Source organism: Hippocampus guttulatus, chromosome 16 (genome assembly GCF_054856545.1).
Source record: "Hippocampus guttulatus isolate MCC_2025c chromosome 16, RoL_Hgut_1.0, whole genome shotgun sequence".
Taxonomy (NCBI): domain Eukaryota; kingdom Metazoa; phylum Chordata; class Actinopteri; order Syngnathiformes; family Syngnathidae; genus Hippocampus; species Hippocampus guttulatus.
Window position 1 is genome coordinate 5,572,916 of NC_141276.1, and position 21,481 is coordinate 5,594,396.

Genomic DNA, 21,481 nt, shown 5'->3' on the forward strand with positions numbered 1-21,481 from the left:
TGTTTGATAGTGCCCTCTGTTTTAAATTAAAGCTGTCAGTCAACGCAACCCAGCCACGATCTCGTCATAAAACTGGATTTCGGTTTCATTTCGTCACGTCTTCACTGTGAGTTTCACTTTCCCGACGCGACAAGAAGCACGAGAATGCGGCTGCGTTCACGTGCACTTGGACTTCTCACGCTTAATAGTTTACTCTCCAACTTTTTACTTTGAATGACGCGGTACCGATATGTCCCAAAGGCGTCAATGGGATTTGGCTTTATCGTCCATTTTGCACAAGCCACAAAACCACTTGAAAAAAGAAAGAACATCGATGTCTTCCGCGATAGATACACAGTGACTTTAATTGTGTAGTCATAACTGTATTTCAACCTTGTACTTGCGTAATGAGCTCCTCCTTCGGTTCTTCCGGGTCCTTTCATTTTCCTCCAGCTCAGCTGATCGCCATGTAACGAGGAACTGCATCCACGCGCACATCGTTCTCGTCGATCTGCTAGGCAAATTTTAACCCCGAGTTGAAATAAAGTAGCTTTTGTTACCGCGTCCCAGACGTGTGGCGATGTCAGATCTGGTCCTGTACGGGTACCAGGAGGAGGTGGTCCATAGGGCTTTGCAAGGGGAGAACATCATAGTGTGGCTGCCCACGGGAGCGGGGAAGACGCGAGCCGCTGTCTTCGTGGCCCACAAGCACCTGGAGAGGACGCCTGGGGCCAAAGTGGTGGTCCTGGTCAATACGGTAACGAAATAATAATGCTAATAATAAATCCAGCTATCATGGGTGTATTGGGACAAACGTAAGCAAGTCTCATTTATTGATTTGTAAATGTTTTAACTCATTTTTTTTACAGTATTTTCACTTCACGACAATACAACTCAGGTGACTAGAAGTGAAACGAAAACTGATTAGATTTATAAAATCGGTTTAGATTTCAAAGATGTGAGTGCATTGATAAAAACAGTAAAAATGATAAATTCTATAAATAATTTTTTCGTTAATGGATGTTACAGCTTCTTGTTGCTTTCAAGCTTAGCTTGTAGCAGATATGTGCACATTGCAGCATGACGCCTTTGATCCACTGGCGAAAGGGACGCTTTGATTCACCCGTTTCATTTATAACTGCTTCAGACAACAAAGTGTATGCAAGAAAGTGGTTAAGATTGCACGATTGTCTGTGTCTAATGTGTTGTCTTGTATTATTTTGTCATTTTATGTTCACTTTTCTTTTGATGGCGGCGCAGGCACCCGCAGCGGCTCCTCTTGTTGTATGTTGTGAGAGGGAAGAAATACATACAGCACATTTGACAATTGGGTGCATTCATTGGGTCTAGGTGCACCTGGTGGACCAGCACTACAGCAAGGAGTTCCATCCCGCCCTGGGGCACCACTATGATGTCACGGCAGTGAGCAGCGACAGCGACAGAAAGGACTTCCTGGGATTGGTGCTGCGTGACACGGACGTACTTGTGTGCACGGCGCAGATCCTCCTGAACGCCCTCACCAGCAATGAGGAAGCCAAGCACGTGGAGCTCTCAGGTGGGTCGGCCAGAAACAATTTGGGGGTGGGCATGTTGCCACGGTAACACTGGGTAATATCGCCATAATGTGGTTGCAGACATCACCCTGCTGGTGGTGGACGAGTGCCATCACACGCACAAGGAGACGGTGTACAACAAGATCATGAGGCTCTACCTGGAGAAGAAGAGGAGGGGCGACATACGGCTGCCCCAGGTCCTCGGACTTACAGCGTCGCCGGGATCGGGAGGAGCCAAAAGTCTGGACAAGGCTGTGCAGTATGTACTTCAGGTACAAACAACACTTAACGTACATACTTAGATTTCATTTCATTTCCATTCTATTGAATTGTTGTTAAATGTGCATTCTGTACTTTATTTTAACTCTGTAATAATCATTACGTATTTAATAATAATAATCTCCATCATCATTGTCATCATTATTATCATACAATAATAAAAATAATAGTATAATAGTTATTACAGTATTACTACTATTATTGTTATGATTAGTGAAGTAATCATAAGTGTACATATTAAAATTAATTGGGGTTAAAATTGCATGCATGTGTCAGATCTGTGCCAACTTGGACTGTGCCATCGTATGCACCAAAAACTGCACCGAGGAGCTCAACATGAAAGTACCCAAACCCGTGAAAAGGTTTGACATTGTAGAGAGAAGGCAGGAAGTAAGTAACTCCTCACCCCCGCCGCCGCCGCACGCCACCATTTTGTTTCAAATGTAATTATCAACGTTATCGGAGTACCTCTGTGTTGGTAGGATCCATTTGGTGACCATGTGCAGTGGATGATGCGACAAATCCACTGCTTCATGCAGCCTCCCGAGGACTTCACCCTCCGAGAGTTAGGCACGCAGGATTACGAGAGCGACATGGTCGCACTGAAAAAGAGAGGTCTCGTATCATTGATATATTACCACCTGTAAAATTAAAATTGAAAAAAAAAAAGGAACATGTAATGATTCCGATTGCATATTTTGTCACAATTCAAATATTTCCATGTTGCTCACTCAAAAGTGTACATTTTGATTTAAAAAAATAACGGATTCAGATTTAGTTTTAGTGTGAATTAACAGTGCTTCAGCAGAAGAGACTTTTATAGGAAAACATTTTTGATTCTGACCACATCCTAGTTGAAATGAATGTCATAACATTTTTTATCATGTTTTAATACTTGTTAAATGTATTTATTTTCAAAATTGTAATTCAGTTTCAATATGAATTTCCACATATATAATAGAGACACTACTGTGCAAATCAAGCTAATCACAACTAAAATGTCATCGAGTTGCAATATGTTGTGTTAAGTCCGAATCCAGATTTGATTCTGATTTAGCTGATGTGAACACGGCAATCAATGTGTTGGTGCAGGTGTGGAGGAGTACAACAGGCTACTCACACAATGTGCCATCCACCTGCGCGAGTACAATGACGCGTTGCTGATCAACGACACACTGCTGATGGAGGACGCGCTGTGTTCTCTGAAGGACTTCTACAGAGGCAGAGAGACCACCATTATCGACAACACAGACCGTTTCCTGGTGAATCTTTTCCAAGGTGGGCGCTTATTTGTCTGGAAATCGGAAAGTGGTTGCCTGTGTACTTTCTCCACAGACGACAGAGATGATCTGTTCAGATATTTGGAACTCACCAGGTGATCAGACCAGGTTGCACCTTGCTGCACTAATGCCGATTCCAGATTTGATCTAGATTGCACATTTAGTCACAAGTAAGACATTGAACATTTCAGATGTTTAGAGCTCAAATGTGATCAGATAACAATGCAAATGACAAATTTCTTATCCTAATGCTTAATCCAGATTTGAAATGGACCGAATATGTCGTCACAAGTACCACTTTTAAAAATTGAAATTAAATTTCAATTAAAAGGTTCAGATGTTTCGACCTCAAATGTCTTCAGATCAGAATCCAAATCTGAAATGTTAAATCCAGATTTGATCCAGATTGTACATGAATTAAAATTTAATTTACCAAAATTAGTCATTTATAACTAATGAGCTCATTCGATCCGGTTGCAATTTGTTGCGCTAATACTGAATCCAGAATTGATCCAGATTGCACACAAAGAAAAAATTGTTCAGATATTTTTTTTACTCAAAATGAAAATGTCTTGATATTTGTTACTCAAAATCATAAAGAACAGATTATTAGTACTAATTCAGAATCCACATTTGGTCCAGATTGCACACGAATTAAACCTCTGAATTATCAGATCTTGTCCAAGGTGGGACTGGAATCCAAAATTGATCACCTGTCGCTCACCTGCAGATAACCAAGCCAAACTGATGAAGTTGGCGTGCGACATGCGTTTCACAAACCCCAAGATGGAGCAGTTGGAGAGCACCCTGCTGAGGCACTTCTCTCCCAGCGTAGAGTCCAGAGGAATCGTCTTCAGCAAGACCCGCAAGAGCACATCCTGCCTGCACCAGTGGGTGCTGGCCAACGATAGCCTGTGCTCAGCCGGCATCAAGTCCGCCATCATAACCGGCAGCGCCGGCATGACACAGGTGAGTTCGCTGACTGACATCGACCGACAAAAGTGGAAGTGCACAAATTAGAGTTGGCAATCCACCTGACGTGCTGTTTCAAATAACATCAAAGACGATTTAGCCTTCAACAAATTCAACGCAGGTTTTACTCAACGCCATCGTATCAATCGCCACTTTTCCCGCAGCAAGATCGCGACAGAACCATCCGGAACTTCCGCCTGGGCTCCGTCAATCTCCTGATTGCCACCAGCGTGGCCGAAGAGGGCCTGGACATCCCCCAGTGCAACCTGGTGGTGCGTTACGGCCTGCTGACCAACGAGATTGCCCAGCAGCAGGCTAGCGGTCGCGCCCGCGCCCAAGACAGCCAATACTCTCTGGTGGCAGAGCGCGGTGGCCGCGAGGAGCGACGCGAGCACCTCAACACTTACCTGGCGGGCCTCACCGCCAGAGCCGTCGACAAGATCCACCAGATGAGCCCGACAGAGTTCAGAGCAAACGTGAGTGACCCTGCCAGGTCAGAGACCAACCCTTCAAAAATATGGTGCTGCGAGAATTGAATCGAATCACTCAATTGTTCTGAAAATATGACAATATATTTTTTTTGTCACTCTGGAGTATCCATTATCGAGTCCCACCTAGTCAAAAAAATGCATCATGAAAAAGAAAAAAAGAAGTCGCTCAAGATCAATAGATCGATGGCTCACCTTAACTCATTCAGTACCAGCCAATTCTAGACTAAGTCTGAAAAGACGTTTAAAAACATCTTTGGGAGTGAATGGGTTAATTAGAATCCCGCGCCAAATTTTGGCCCAAGGTAGAATCCTTAGAATCGATTATTTTGTCTTTTGCTGCCGTAAATAGTAAATCTCGCGCATCAAACAACGGACCAATGTCAGGGCACGTTTAGACAAACAATGGACTAATGGTCAGCCAATGAGACGCCATCTAACCTCAGGTCCGGGTTTTGTCGGCAGATCGACGAGCTCCAGGCGGAGGCGATGCTTTGCAACCAGATGGCGGAGATCCAGATGATGGAGAAGAACGGTCGCTACTCGTCCGCCAGCGTCCAGCTGCTGTGCGGCAACTGTTTGACGGAAGTGGCGCAAGGCAGCGACATCCAACTGTTGGACAACATGCATTATGTCAACGTCAACCCGCAATTCAGGTCAGCTCATATGTTTCGTCAACCTGACACTCAGAATTTGCATTCGCCACGTTTCCTCTACAATAGATAGTCACACCCACACCTAGAGACAATTTAGTGTGTTCAATCAGCCTACCATGCATGTTTTTGGAATGTGGGAGGAAACCAGAGTACTCGAAGAAAACCCACGCAGGTACGGAGAGAACATGCAAAAACTCCACACAGGAATGCCGGAGCTGAAATCGAACCCTGCACTTCTGTACTGTGAGGCAGACGTGCTAACCAATCTATACCGCGCCGCCCAATAGGAAACTATTTATTATTATAATACAGTACACCATTTTATCTGTTTTCATACATTTAAAAATATATATTGCTACATCATCTACGAATGATGTTGCCCATCTATGCATTTTTAAAAAAAATCAAATGATGCCCTTGAGCACCAAAGTGCTTTTTTTTTTTTTTTTTTTTTTTGGAGTTTCTTTAGTTTGCTTTGAGCCCACCACAGAAGGACCCTACTGATGTCAAAGAAGAAAAATGTGATGACAACCATAAAACAGCATGACGCGATGTTTGACATGAGTCTGTACTCTCAGGAGGCACTACAAGAAGGGCTCTCCGGTCCTTTTGAACAAGACGTTTGAGGACTGGGAGCCCGGCTGCCGCATCAAGTGCAACAACGGCAACTGCAACAAGGTAACACAATACCTCGTCTTTAGTTTGCAGTACCTGTGAGTGTGTGTCTGTGTGTGTGTGTGTGTGTGTGTGTGTGTGTGTGTGTGTGTGTGTGTGTGTGTGTGTGTCTGTGTGTGTGTGTGTGTGTGTGTGCGCGCGCCTTAACCACTTGTGAGCAGTATAATAGAGCCATACAGTTATACAGTACAGTACATGTCAAGTCACCTCATCAGTAAGCCACAGTAATAATAATCGTAAACCTATGACCGCACCTTCTGGACAAACATTAATCGGATAATTTCCCGTGGTACACCAGATGATGTAATTAAAAAAAAAAAAAAAAACAGCACTCCGTCTTAAATTTAGTGTCCCATGATGCATTGCGTTGCAGCAATGGGGCTATGAGATAAAGTTCCGCAAAGTGGCACTCCTGCCCAATGTGGCCATTAGAGACTTCGCCCTGCAGACACCCAGCGGCAGGACCACCGTCAAGAAGTGGAAGGATGTCCCGTTCACGGTGGAGCACTTCAGCTTCAGCGAATACTGCCATCAACACCTCCTGGACTCTTAACAAGCTAACGCTAACTTATTATGAGTTTGTTGACAAAAGGTGGATGGAACACATGGTGGTGGAATGTTCACCGGAATCCCGCCCAAAAGTCTTTTAATGAAATGTGCACTGTGAAAGTATTTTTAATTATATTTATGTCCATGATGAAATTAAACCCCGTTTTAACTTTACTTAAGTTACTCTTTCTTGCCTTGATTACCCTGATTTGATTTGGTGTTTGATGCCTTCACATACCAATAGAGGGCGATGTTGTGTCGGGAATCGTCCACACTGTGGTGACCGCGCACATAAAAGCAAAGAGCGTCAATTTAAATTGGTAAAAAGACAACCAAAACAAAAATGTCATTAATGAAAAGAAAAATACGATAGCAACATTCGATGGATGATATGAATAGGAAAATATATCAACTCAACTCAAGTGTATTTATAGAGCACTTTCAAACAGTTGTTTGTCAGTCAATCAATTGAATCTAAAATAATTACAAAAACTACAAAACAGGAATTGGGCAAATACTGAATTAAGATATTTGAAAATAAATTAACCATCAGAACCTTCCAAAACAATTGCAAGTCCTAAAATAATAATGAAAAACGATCAAAATCAAAATGATTCATAATTCGATGATGAATCTAAAACCTACGAAAACAAATACTAGAAAATAACCCAATAACAATACGGAGTAATAAATAAATTGAAATATTAATACCATGAATGTGTAAAATGCTTTAGTATGGCTCATAGGCAAATATTTGATAAACCACAAAAAATGCAAAAGAAGTATCAAATATTTTTAAAGCTTATTATGAAAAATAATCACATTGAAACCCCACAATTACAAATAAAATCATCACACTGCAAAACATGAAGAAATATGAACTAAGAACGATTGGTAAACCTCAAAAACATTACATGATAATCACACTGCAATAAGGTGAAGGAATGGAGTCATTATGTGAAACTAGCCAAATAAAGCGTCTCAGTTTAAGCAAACATATCGCAAGACATTACTTTGACACTTTTGATGAATGAAAACTGACAATTTGAAAAGATGTGCCCTCCACAGTCATTATATGGTGTTCATATTGTATTCCTGCGTCACTAATGTGCTTGTGTATTCCATCCCGGCTCATTGAACACACATTTAACATCATTGCGAGTCGCGGAAGAAAGCACAACTAATTGATCTCACTGGCATCAATCAATCATCAAATGCAAATGATAGAAAGCAACATTATTTTTTTTTCTATCACACACACATACACCGCACAGACATGGCACTAAGCCTGACTTGTTGGGGAGGAGGCGGAAACTGATATGATTGACTGTGAGCCGACTCAGCGTCTCTAATCAACGCTGATTATTTCCTTTTGCACATGCAGAGCACACTGATTGCAATTTGACATCCCCCTGTGCATGTGTGTGTTTGTGCATGTGTGTGTAGCCAATGTCATTCATGTACTCATGCTCATGCATAAAAGTATGTTCTGTCCCACTTTTTTGCATCACGTTACTATTTTTCAACACAGAGAGAGTCATGAGACCGTTTTAGCATAGCATCGCATGCTTCATTCATTTTCAACCCTGAAGGGATACACACATGAACGATCAAGGGTGTGTGCGTGCGTGCGTGTTTGTGTGTGTTGTCTCTCAAGTGCCCACTTAATGGTGCAGCTGTGCTTCCGACATGTCAAGGCCCTAGCGTGCAAGTAGCACGCGCATATAGAGGGAATGAAATGAGATGATTTAATTGGCCACGATTGAATTAAGCAGTGATCACTCCCACAGCGGCGCACTCTGTGCTCTTGCAGAAAAAACACTGGCCTGCGGTCGTCTGCGAAAGCACCAACCATATCTTACCCAGTGCCACACAGCTATGCCAAACACTGCGCCGGATTTACATTGGTCATGAAACTAGAAGCCTAAGTCTTATTATTTGGCCTTCGTAGTCGTTTTCAAAGCTATAACAGCATATTCTGTTCTGTGTCACTATTTTGCATCACATTCTTATTATTTTTTTTAAGAATTGTGCTCTCTCTAAGATGAACGTTTACGAGAAATGATTTATTAAACTTAAGTATTTTTCTGTGTGGGTGTGTATTCATGCTCATTTTGTTTGCACAGTCAAAAGCCTTTGCCGCGGCGTGCCGTTGTCTGGCACAGTGGCAGGAAATTGAAGGACAAGCAGAGAGTGGGGTAGCGCAAGGACTTGGCAGGCAGGCGGAAATGAGCGACCCTGGCGTGACCTTACGTTATATTGTCTGAACACAGCCGCGTCACACAAGTTAATGTTGGAATAAAGCACTTTTGAAAGAAAAAAGAAAACAAAAATATACAGTACTAAAATGCTTCTGTAGAGTTATTGTTATGTGGGACGTCTTTCATTTTTTTAATGATCACATTAAATTCGATTTTGAAAATGATATAATTGATCATCTGAGAACTCCGTTGGATTGCTTATAAACAAAATCTGTGAATCTGGCGAGTCAGGTTGAAGGAAAGAAGGAAGGGCATAAGGAACTGACCGAGCAACCAGGTTACCTTTTGATCAATGAAAAATGACATGCATATGAAATATGGATGAAATAATGACTTAACCAACAAATTGGTGGACGGTGACATGTTTAGACAGTATTACTGACTGAACTTACTAACTAACCGACATTTGTGTTGGTTTGTTAGCTAGTGACTTCCTGGTTCATGGAAAACATTGAACGATCAGAAACAAAGTTAACAGTATTTCCAAGATCATTTCTAAACAAATCAACAAACGGACTAAACATGATATTTCTAGTTTATCTGTTTGATTATTCGTAGCAGGTTATCTCCTGCTCCTTGAGGACAACTTAAAGTAATCATTAAACTAACGAACTAGCTAAGAGGCTACAAATGTATTGTCAGTAACCTTTTTAAACAATATAACAACTAATTAACAATGTTACAAATGAACTCAGTCCCACATTTGTTTTTGAGTTTCAGTTTGGATAGCAAGGAAGGAAGCTTCCTGGTCCACGGTGGACGATTTAAGAAGATCCATGTTGGTGTCAAGCGTTTGTAAGGTAGCTAGCTGCTTGCTTGATTGAAAGGTACAAAGCCTCACATTTCCTTTGTGAGTCTTTTGAGGTTAAATGTACGCGGAGGACGACGGCGGAAGTTCATGACAGCCAAAATGAGGGTAAGGCGTAGCATCATGACGCCCTCCATGCGGTGACGTTGGGGTAGCACGCCGCAGCATGTGCAACATAGCGGCCGGGTCACAGTCAGGGAAAGTAGGTTTGCTCTGGCGGGAAATGTCTATTTACGTGTCTGAAAATGAAACGGAGCCATTGTGACATTTTCACAGGCCCGGAGCCATGAGTAACCTTCACTCATCGAGAGGAACAGTAAAGCACAATAAAGATTGTATGTTAATACAATATTAATATAATACGGTTGTGCACAATTTTGACAATGATGGTTGATATAACAAAAAGCCAAGACAGGAAGTGGTGCAGAAAGATGAAAAGAGGCTCCCTGGCTGAGGTAATTATTGGCTCTCATATAATAAATGTGTTATCGTTGATCATGACAAGTCTCATTTCCCCACCAATGACCTTTGCTAAACTCCCGGCATTATGATCATTATTATACCTTTATCTTATTTTATTATAATGTCATCTAATTAAAAAGTCTTTTCAAATGCTTTGTTACATACATTCAGACAAATTTGAAGTGAGCCAACTAATGTACTGGTCTTTTCTATTCTGCTTTTGCCTCTATTCACTTCTCAAGGTCTCACAATTATACAATTTATTCAAATGTATTTGTACTTTTTGTCTTTGATTAACTCAATACCTGTACTTGAAGTCTAAAGTATGAAGTCACTGCACTACAATACAATACATGCTGATTTATATAGCGCTTTCACAACAGCGGCTGCTGTAACAAAGCGCTTAAGAAAACAGTTAACATAAAGTAAAATAATAAACACAACACATAACATAAAACACGGACAGTCGTGCAATCCTAACCACTTTTCCGTCACAAGCTCTGTTGTTTGAAGCAGTTTGAGATGAAAGAGGAGAGAATCAAAGTGTCCTTTAACCAGTGGATCAGAGACGTCATGCTCACTTTTACTCATTTTGCTTTTGACACATCACATAAATCACGTGACTAACTGGCATATTTGTGTTTTTGTAAAATTGCGTAAAATTATTCTGTTGCTCACTGCAAACAGAATATCGGTGCATTTAAAAAAAAAATTGACTAAATCGCGAACTAGTTGACTGACTGTGTGGTTTACTGTCCATATTTGTGTTTGTCTCATTTTTTGTCGAATTTTTAGCCAGCAATTTACAATACTGTATTAACCAACCAACTAACTTTTTGTCTGTGCTTTTTTTTTTTGCTAGCTAACAGGTTTACCTGCTGTATGATGTGAGAAATGGATGGACACATTTTTTATCCAGGGCTAACATTTTGTCGGACACATTTTGTCTGTCTTCCCACGCGCTTGCCTGCACTTACGCTATTAAAGTTAATAAACTCCTGCTCGACAGAGTGGTCGCTCACAGATGGCTTTTTAAAGTCTCAGATGCCGTATGGTGGTGGTTGGCGCTCCGGTTGCCGTGGCGACCAGGTTGATACACTACAGGATATTGAGAGCACCGCGAGTGGGAGGAGGCCTGTGTTCACTTTGTGTGCCTGCTGCTGTGCATAACAGCACAATAATGTGTATGGGTACCTTGCAATCAATTTGCACTAAGGGCTAGCTCTGTTTGGTATTATTCAAAATGAATAAAGAGCTTGTTTTACTAGAGTACAGAAAAATAATCATAGACTTTTTGACCAGTCAAGATTGTTGATAAAATAGCAATCAAAATATATATAGTTAAAAACACTAACAAGTGAGGATACGCTCACATTTATGACACCTAGGCCCGATGAAAATCTAATTTGAGGATTAACTTTCCAGACGTCTTAGAATTTAGTTTTTCATGACTGATCAAAAATAGGGAAACATGCTCAAATTCGGCCCGACTCTTCGATATTTGCGTAGCCCGCTCGACCACCTTGTGTTGAAGATTCTTCATAACAAATGATAGTCAATTGTGAGCGCTTGAATCAGTGATGTCGGGGAATGTGCCCTGTCCTGTCTTAGCATCTATAAGCAGAGCTGTCAGCACCCAAAGGGCACCCACGGAACCCGACGGCGGGCAGGTGCACCCGGCTTCAGATACTGCACCTCCTGCCAGGCTTTAATGTCCCGACCTTTTGTCACTCCATGTGAACCAAAGCATGTTAATAAAATGACATGTAAATACAAGCTTGTTAGCATGTTGATTTAACAACAACACTGATTCTTTTAGAAGGTTTAAGGTAGTGAGGAAGGGGGAGTGTTATGTTTCAGGACCCCAGATTCTATTTTTACAATGCCTTCTTGTCAGAAGGCCAGCGCATTTTGCACCAAGGAGGATGACAGCGAGGCCAAAAAGTAGTCATCACCTCTCATGTGTGACAATGTCATCCATGTATACCTCCCTCGGGGGGCTAGCCGCTCTATATTCAGGTCTGTTTAGGGTTTCAAAGTTGGGTTTCAAACTAGGGTGATGTCTTATGTTATTTGTTCTGTTGTATGACTGTTATTTTATGTTAAATGTTCTGTAAAGCGCTTTGTTTTACGGCTGCAGCTGTTGTGAAAGCGCTATATAAATAAATATGAATTGAACTAGTTGCCAGGCAATCACAGGGCACGTATAGACAGACGAACAACCGATCTCACTTTCAATTAAAATCACGGTTAACCTACTATAACCTATATCAATATAATAATGATTAAACTAAGTATGAATGTATTTAAAACATTATAAAGAATAAAAGATAATGGATGGTTGGATGAATATATTTGATACATAATATAAATATTGAGCTTCTTTTATTAAGTGCCAGGTAATCCATTTGAAAATTACCTATTTGACAAGTTTTTAACTTGGCAACACTCACTTCGGGATTTACATTTCAAGATAAACAATACATATAAAAGCCGAGTTGGAAAACATCATTTTTGTCTAAAACGCATTTTCGTATCAAATATAGTGCAACGACAACGTAAACTGTCGGATAAGCCACATATCCTTGTCTGACGACATTTCCCATCTTCTGGCTTGACGATTTGTGCTTTCATTTTGAAAAACTATTTCCGGTATCATCTCTCTGGCATCCAACCGTAGGCGAGTTTGACCACGCCACCGCCGCACTGAATGGCTCCGTTCGCTTCTTTCGGCCGGTCAGTCTTTACAGATTCGCTTTGACCGTAGCTCCTTTGGCATCTCTGACATACACCGTACCGGGGACGGATAGTACGGAAGCGAGGCCCGGTGAAACGAGACGTCCCGTGCCCGTGTTGGTACCGGTTCGACTATTGCTGGGCTAGAGCATCAGGTGCGGACACCTGGAACGTGTTGGTAAGTTTTAATGGAGTTTGTCGTCATGTTGTTTGGCGCCGCATTTCGACTGGGGAATGAAACTTTGTGTCAAATTGTCAGAGAAAGTGCTGAAAAAGATTTAATAATGTAATTGTGAATGAACGCTGAGCAAGTTTGAATGAGACATACTTATGTTCAGGGGTTGTAAATTGAAAACACCTTGGACGGCACCTGCTCCACAGTACAGTTCATTATTAGCATTAAAACACCTTTACGATGGACACAAAATGGAGAGAAATTCCTCCATTTTGTGTGGAATATGACTATTAGTCATAGTTTACTAATGTTCTTTCTATCTATAAGAAAAGAGGATGAGTGCAGTGTGTTCCTGCCTTGAACTTCAATTGTTATAATGAAGTTCCAATGTTACCGTCTATAAATTGTTCCCTAATAGGGCTGCTTTTTTGTGCATGAGCAGCAATTATAGTTGCTACTGCCAAACGTAAAGTGACTTCATCCCAATTTCAATCCCCAATATGACTTCCGCCCATCCCCCCTCCCCCACACTGTTAATCAGTGTAAAGAAAAAGATTTTGTGTTTTCATTTTATATGAATTTAAAGCCTGTTTATGTCCATGAATATGCCGTGTTCGTGGATTAATTATTCAAACCGTGCTCTGAAGTAGTGAAGTACATATGTGTGTTAGTTTGTGTCTTGTAATCAATAATACAGATAGATAACATTCAAATGTCATACTTGGAAAAAGGGGTTTGTGAATTAAGCTTTACAAATATGAGCAGACAAGGACGCTTTACTGGTGTTCAAGGGTGTCAAATTTAGGCGCTTGACGAAGATACTGGATGGTGGGTGCCAAAAAAAAAAAAACGGATAGCTGTCATTGGCAACTTTGGCTCTGTTTTGTGTCCTACATAATGAAATTAATCTCACATTCAATACGTTGCACCCACCCCGTCAAATATTGCCGCTGTATTTTGTGCAACAACAACAATTACAGTCATAATAGTCCTTAATATAACTTGAGCAAAGTGTTTTTAACTGCTGATCAGTGGGGAAAAGACAAGTCATTCAAATTCAGATTCATTTGAACCCTTTTTATTGGTGGAGTGCAGTAAGGGAACACTGATACCGTCTGTAGAATACTTACCCTTATAAAAATGCACTTGTACTACACACTGATACCACTTCATCAGCCTGACATACCTTCTGGGTAGGAGCCATGTCAGCCGTGTGGCGATACTAAAGGTATACAGGGGTGACAATGCTTTTACCTGACTGCAAATTAAGCTTAAGGTTATATCTCCACAATTGAATACCGCATAGTTCATTGCACATGATGGGATGGGAAATGCTATATTTAATAAGTTGTCTCCCAGTATATTGCTGTCGCAGTGCTAGGAATTATATTGGTGGTTTGTACTAACATAAAGGCAAATAATGCCAATTCACTCCCTGGTATGACTTGAGCCTTGCTGCTGATCGATGTAAAAAGACAAGTGACTCAATAACTGCTTCTGACCAATTCAAATTATTTTGCAGTAAAACTGGTGCGATAGCGACAAAGTATTGAAAGATACTTGTCATGTGCATTCGTACTATGACACTAATGATGGAATTTATACTGTTAAATGTGTGTCTGTGTGTGTACCGGGTATGTGTGTGTGTGTGTGTGTGTAAGTGTGTGTGTGATTTGGCAATGCAGCATTGACATTTTATCATGCAATGACATTCAAATGACATAATGCCCCAAAATACTCACTTTTAATCATCTCTATTGGGACCAACAGCTATTATCTGAACCGCATGGAAAGAATCATACAGATTTTCCACTGCTAATGAAAGAAAATAAAGCAAAGAGGGAGCTTTAGAATATGAAATATTTGTTGGATGCGGTTTAAGAATTTTCTGTTGTTTCTGCCGGTCTGTGCATTGCGTTGTGCCCGCTTGTTCGTTTGAGTCTTTTTGTGAGGTGTCATAACAGTGTGCATTGTGTTCTGGGGGGGTCAGGTTAGCTGAGAAGTACTCATAAAGAAACAGGATAAGTGTCTGAACTAAGTTGGAATTACATAATGCCATGTATAAAAGAATTGTAAAAATACATACATGAATAGCTGAGATTGACTCTGAAAAGATATATAATATATGGCTTTGGGATTGTATGTAGTATTGATGTTAAAACCTTATTTCATCTTGTGTGGTCTTTATCTTCTTTAACGCTTCTATCTTGCCTCACGATTTCCCACTGTGCCCTCCACCCATTTTGTTTTGACCTTCCATCCAGTCTCCATACGGCCGCCGTCTTCCCTCGCGTCACCCGCTGAGCCAAGGTGACCGCCAAACCCCAAAGCTTTCACAAGATGTACGTCCAAATGTCAGCTGACCTCTCTTGCAAAACCATTAGCGACCTTCGCTTGGATTCCACGAAAAGTTAAGAGCGACGGCGGCTATGACATTGCTGGCGGCTTGCTGACCTACCAGTGCAAACACACACTTAATTCCCAATTAGCCGGAGGACAACGTGATGCTGTCATGGGTGGAAAACGGCAACTTGTATATTTAGTTTAGAGCGTCAATGAAATTCATTATGGGGACAATAGAAAGTGGGCCAAAGGTTGGACTGATGACTTTCATGAACTGCCCAGTTTCATTGCCCACGTACTATTTAGCACTCATGTCTTTAACGGACTTAATTAGTGACCAAAGAAATTCCATTTCCACTCGAGGTGGAACGCAATTGGATATTTTTTCATTCCCCCTTCATGCCTTAGTCCCCTTCACTGGCCTGGGTCGCTGCCTCATGCGAGGGTGGATGTAGGAAGATGGGGGTGGGATCAAAAAAACGGGCGAAGTGCAAAAAGGGACTCTGACAGCTGCACGAAGCCTGCCTCGGGGTCCCCTATTCCACCATGGCAAGCACCCCCACCCCCTCCTAGGTTGACTGGCATGCCCCGAAGAAAGCTTTCCGCCTAGGGAAAGACCCAACAGAAGCTGCCGCGCTACACAGTGGGGAGCCGCATCAGTGATACAGCTTTCCCTGGGGGACGCCACGCTTAAATTGGACTTTTTACCCCTCTTGCAATTTTGAGGAATAGCGCATATTTTGCATGTAATTCTAAGGTTGCACTGAACTGACAAGACAATAAAAACTGACTGCACTTGAACGCATCGCAACGTACTGAAGTCAGACGGGCCAACATCAATGATCCATTGCCTGTTTGCCTTCAGTGAAGTCATTCTAAACGGCACACCTCGCTACCTGGACATACACAGTGGCCTCAGTGTGTACGCGTAAGCAAACACATGCACAGTGAACTGTTTATGCTGCCGAGTGTTCCAACACAGCTTCAGTGTGCTACAGCCGGCAGCAACAACAACACACACTCAACACAAGTAAAAAGCTGTAAGAAAGTTCACATATCTACTCTTGGTAAACCAGAGTCGGAGTGATCATTCTAAAAGTGCTTAAAAGTATTAAAATATATCTTAGTGACCGCTCTTGTTATGAATCAAAGCTTTGCCGATTCAAGCTCCTGTGACCGATTTTTATCCCAACGTGGCAAATGTCTCATCCCGCTACCATGGCAACAGATAGTAGCTATCAGAGTCATTTCAGGCGCCGAGAGATGATGGTAAAAGGGCTCCAGCTGCTCGCCGCCCGCCGCCTCCATGGCTGCATTGATTTGCCTTCAATGACGTCCAAACTACAGCAAGGGCTCGCCGTCGTCTTGGCTTGTTATAGAATGTGCCGCACGATGTGGAGGTGGAACATCGACGAGAGTCGAACCCCATCGGTCGACCGCTAACTAAGTAGCTATTGACGTGGCGGCTGACTCGGTCGCTCGCATTCCCTCGGAACAGTCATGCATCTTTTGCGCCGTTGTACAGCTTTTATCACTTTCCCTCACGCTGAGAAGGCGGAAAGCAAGAAAGGCAGGTGTAGCTTCATTGCACTTCAGCAATCTTAAGTTGTTTGGGTGACTGAATTAAACTTAATAAGTCATTGCAGTCAGTTTCCTCAAACCATTTGAGTTGAACTAATACATCAGGTTTTAAAGTGTCAGGGGTGGGCAACTTCGGTCGTCCAGGGCCACTGATTCAAACGGTCAGCGATCATTATCAGGCTTCTGCGGATGCTTGCTGATGAGCTGATCACTCCAATCAGGTGTGATGTAGGATGGAAACACCAAAAACACGCAAGCTAGCCACCCGTGAAGATAGGAGTTGCGCAGCCCCAGTGTATGTGAACACATTATAATACATTTATTTTTATAGCGCTTTCAGTCAAATTGATGAATAAAGTACATGACAAAAAAACATTTCAAGACAATAGTTCAAAATAAATAAATAAAATCATAGAAACAAGTACAATACAACGTTAAAACAGAGCACCAACTCATGAGATAAATGTAACAGTAAAAAGACAAAGACAACAACGCAAGAGCATGTATTCTTTATCCTCGGAAAAAAACAACTCATATTACTGCACCGTTCTAAGTCGCTTTATTGTGAAACTTTTCTTTGTTTGTGTCTGTATGACTGTATTATACTGCCCCCTCCTGGCCAAGGTCTTTTGGGCATTTCAGAGAGCACAAAATCAGCGAATAACAGCGGATTGGTTAAAAAAAAAAAAGTCAAACCAGTGAATCACCACGAGGCAGCGGAACACTGTATTGTCTTTTTTTTCAAAGGGGTCGATGGTTACAAGTAGCACAATTATTACAACAGTATTTGCACTGATTGCATATATATAATGTGTAGTAGTAGAGCGGTTTGGTCCTCAATTTTGCTTTCATAAGTCGACTTCACGATTTTGTCGTTGAATGGAGCAATCACCCTTGGCGCTACATTAGTTAGCGTGTTGACTTGATCTCCCCTGAGCTCGGGTGCAGTCATCACGAGCTCATGGCACCCTGACACGCAACGTAATTAAACCATAAATTGTTGTCCCCCTAGTAAAAAGACCATCCTTCACTTTTTTATTTATTTTTTGCTTCCCACAGCTTTTCGTGCTGACTAAACAGCCATGGATGAGGTTCACATCAGTAGCATCATCGCTGTCATATTGAGAGAGAGAGAAAAAAAAAAGGAAACTGATGCAACTTCTGTCCTGAGGAGACACAATTTGTCAAGAAGAACCTAGAAAAGTGAAAACAAAAACTTAAGGTACAGGATTAAAATTACCTTGCAAAAATGCTTTTTTGGGAAGAATTGTACCTGATTTTAGCTACATATAGGATATGTAGTTCAGTCACTGCATTCTTTTTCTGCTTTTACTGCCATGACTCATATCCAAATTTGGTCACTTACGCCAATGGAGTCACAACACACTGGCTTCATCATCACAAACTTTCCTCAACTACAAACTGAATGAAATATTCTGCCGTTTCAGACAGAATATACTGTAATGGCATTTGGACTTTATTTTGCCCACCCCATGGGTGGAAAGTCAATTTTCCACCAACTTCTTAACATTTCGCTCCTTTTATATCCTTCCTGTTCCTTTAAACCTGCACTCAGTCGCAGCTCGACAAACTGACCACCTCACGGTCTGCTCGTCCCACCGAGCGAGGGTCTCTGTGGTCCCTGAACGCACCGCCCACCTTCCAAAAACACACAGAAGGCCGCCCTGTGCCCACCACGAGGCACAGTACAGCCTTGAAGGGCATACATTGGAGCTCTGTGTGTTGCTGTTTAACTTCCTCCTCTTACACCCCTCATTTACACCCCCTGACCCTCCCATATGCCCCCCCCACCCCCTTCCATACACACACTCACCTTTGATACCACGAGTCCCTGCGCGCAGTTCGATTTAGACCGCCTCCTGTTTTCTTGCCTGTGGACTGCGATCTCAAAGGACCGAGTCGATCCAGCCTCCTCTGAAAAAGCGAGCCTGAAGAGGGGCCCTTTACATGGGACCATTTCAAATACTGTATGTAGAGTTACAGTCCCCTGCAAAAGTATTGGAATGGAGAGGTCAATTTGTTTGTTTTTGTTGTATGAGTGATGACACCGGGGTTTCCAATTAAATGATGACGTTCACACTCAAGTTGAGAATTCCAACTTTTATTTCATGGTAGATGTGTTCATCAACTCGTGACAGAGCATCTTTTTTTTTGAACCCGCCCACTCTGCAAGTGAGCAAGTATTGAAACAGACATTATTAAATTAACTTCAAGTGAATAATGTTTAATATTTGGTAGCATAACCCTCTTTGCAATCACTTTATCAAACCCGCTACACACTGTCAACAATCTCGGTTTTATGTCTTTTTTTTTCCTCATATTAATCTTTTTCTTTTCTTGGCCAGTCTCAGATCTGATGTTTTCTTTGCCATTCTGCCCTGAAGGCTCGCATTCTGGAGTGTTGTCTCTTCACTTGTAGATGTTGACCCTTCCGTTTTGCGGGTACCATTTAAGGAAGTTGCCAGTTTAAAATAATCTCCATTGAAAAAAAACAAAATAAACAGTTTTATTTCAAAACTAAGGACATTTCATGTTGACCCCAAACTTTTGAACGGTAGTGTATGGACATACTATAATGTGTGAAGTGCGCTGAGTCCTTTTAGCAGTTGGACTAATGAGCGCCGAGGGCACTTGAGCAGCCCGCCTCTCCTCCACGCCCGGGAGACTTGTTACATAAACGACTACACATCCTTGACGGCCAATTTTTCCCGCGCTAAAAGCTTCCTCCCAGGTTGACGTTTATGCTAATGCCCGTGGAGTGTCGGTGCGACACGGAGCGCCAACGCCTGAAAATGAAGCGGCACTTGTGACCTTGGCCCACTTCACCGCAGCGTTCTGGTTTCCCTCTAATCGAGATGCGGCGTTCTCCTGCCACACGGGCTCGGAATAGCAGCGACGTGGACCCATTAAGCCACATTTTTAATTGTCAGCCAGCTCGCTGTGTGTCCTTGGCACACATCAAGAACTTCATTGACATGTCAATCCCAATTAAAAGCAAAAGTGTAGAATATTTTAAAGGGACACTCATGAAAAAAAAATCATTACGATCGGTACGAATAGGTTCAAATGCGGATAAGTACATTTGTAAATCGTAAACCCTGAATGTGCGCGTAATCGTAATTCGATTATATATCGTTTTATCGACAGTCTTGATACTCTAAAACTTTCAGTGAAGTGAAGGGACATTGCCTCCTACTGGCTTGGCATGCACATTACAGCGTTCAGTGGTTTCAGCAGGTCTACGCCCTGTATTACAAAAAACAAACGTTGTTTTTGGCGGTCATACAGTATGTTGTACTTCAGAAGGTGAAAATCTGTCAGAGTTGTCATGGTGATGACGTGTAGGCCCTTGATTGCTACCCACTAACGAAAACACACACCAAAGTACACAGGCAGGAGTTGCAAATTGGATGAGTCAAAAGAGGAGGAGGTTGATGGAGCCGCAGTGAATCACAACAGCGTTGCCTCACTTTTGAACAACACACTCTGGGCACACAAATGACTCACTCGTACGAACATGCGCCCTTTACTATTTTCATGCTAAAGCGTTCCATGTCAACACACACAAACATCATTACCTTACATCCTCCTTTATGTTTCTTTCACTCCCTCCCCGCTTATGCGTCCTGTCTTCCATTAGAAGAGAAAATAAGGTGAACGAGGGAGTGATGGAGGACAAGGTGCACGTTCATCGATTTAATGTAAAGCCTGGTTGCTGCTGGCTTCATGACCATGAACAAAAAGCAATTGGAACTTGCTTGTTTTGTTGAACATATCCATTATATTAAATAGTGGGAGAGTACCTGCTGCTCTACGTGATGAACTTTTATGCTACATGTAAATACACCTCAGGTCTTTCATCCTCTTTTCTCTTGTAGCAATGTACGGCTGAGGTTTTGAACTACAGAAGACAGATTTGATGATTTAAAGTAAGTGTTGTCATTTCTAGTTTTATTGAGTTCCTCCACGTGAGAGTCAAACTCACAATCTCAGTATGACTCCGCAAGTACCGCATGCTAACTGATTGCACCACTGGAGATGTTCGTGCTTTTCTAAATTGTTTTATTATTATTTTTTGTATGTCCGTAAGGATGGGTTTTGAAGCCAGAAAATTTGATCAAGAAAAGCAATTGTTGTCGTAAGTGACTTGATTTTTTGTTCAGTTGAACTTAAGAAAAGCAATCGTTTTCATCAGTGATGTTCTTGCTCAGTTGGTTTAAAGGTTAACTGCTCCAGGTGAGGCTCGAACTCACAACCTCGGCATCACTCTACAGGTTACTCTCTTATAAGTACCGCGCGCTAACCGATTGCGCCACTGGAGCTCCTGGCCTTTTAGTTTATTATTTTTTAAAATTTGTTAAATAATTTCGAGTTCACTAAAAGCTAAACTGCTCCAGGTGAGCCTCGAACTCACAACCTCGGCATCACTCTACGGGTTACTGTCTTATAAGTACCGCGCGCTAACCGATTGCGCCACTGGAGCTCCTGGCCTTTTAGTTTATTATTATTTTTTAAAATTTGTTAAATAATTTCGAGTTCACTAAAAGCTAAAGTGCTCCAGGTGAGGCTCGAACTCACAACCTCGGCATCACTCTACGGGTTACTGTTTTATAAGTACCGCGCGCTAACCGATTGCGCCACTGGAGCTCTTGGCCTTTTAGTT

General features: G+C 42.0%; 2 protein-coding genes and 3 non-coding genes across 5 annotated transcripts in view; 2 read left to right on the forward strand and 3 right to left on the reverse strand.

The window, feature by feature from the left end:
* The first annotated feature begins 185 nt into the window (after positions 1–185).
* Positions 186–6,775, forward strand: dhx58 (DEXH (Asp-Glu-X-His) box polypeptide 58). Its single transcript, XM_086132751.1, has 11 exons — positions 186–736; positions 1,330–1,534; positions 1,614–1,804; positions 2,088–2,201; positions 2,294–2,426; positions 2,904–3,089; positions 3,822–4,060; positions 4,228–4,539; positions 5,017–5,207; positions 5,786–5,885; positions 6,256–6,775. Exons 1-11 carry the CDS (start codon positions 560–562, stop codon positions 6,433–6,435), a joined length of 2,028 nt encoding a protein of 675 aa, XP_085988877.1. The 5' UTR covers positions 186–559; the 3' UTR covers positions 6,436–6,775.
* A 5,895-nt stretch (positions 6,776–12,670) lies between these two features.
* The window catches only part of znf385c (zinc finger protein 385C), a 67,830-nt gene continuing 59,019 nt past the window's right edge, over positions 12,671–21,481 (forward strand). Inside the window, exon 1 of the mRNA XM_086132349.1 lies at positions 12,671–12,876. The gene's annotated coding sequence lies outside the window, so the exon portion shown is untranslated. The remainder of the gene's footprint in view (positions 12,877–21,481) is intronic.
* On the reverse strand, positions 21,047–21,140 carry trnai-uau (transfer RNA isoleucine (anticodon UAU)). The gene is made up of 2 exons: positions 21,103–21,140; positions 21,047–21,082 (listed from the first exon to the last, which is right to left on the reverse strand). It is a non-coding gene; the product is annotated as a tRNA-Ile (tRNA).
* trnai-uau (transfer RNA isoleucine (anticodon UAU)) lies at positions 21,208–21,301 on the reverse strand. Its single transcript has 2 exons — positions 21,264–21,301; positions 21,208–21,243 (listed from the first exon to the last, which is right to left on the reverse strand). It is a non-coding gene; the product is annotated as a tRNA-Ile (tRNA).
* trnai-uau (transfer RNA isoleucine (anticodon UAU)) lies at positions 21,372–21,465 on the reverse strand. The gene is made up of 2 exons: positions 21,428–21,465; positions 21,372–21,407 (listed from the first exon to the last, which is right to left on the reverse strand). It is a non-coding gene; the product is annotated as a tRNA-Ile (tRNA).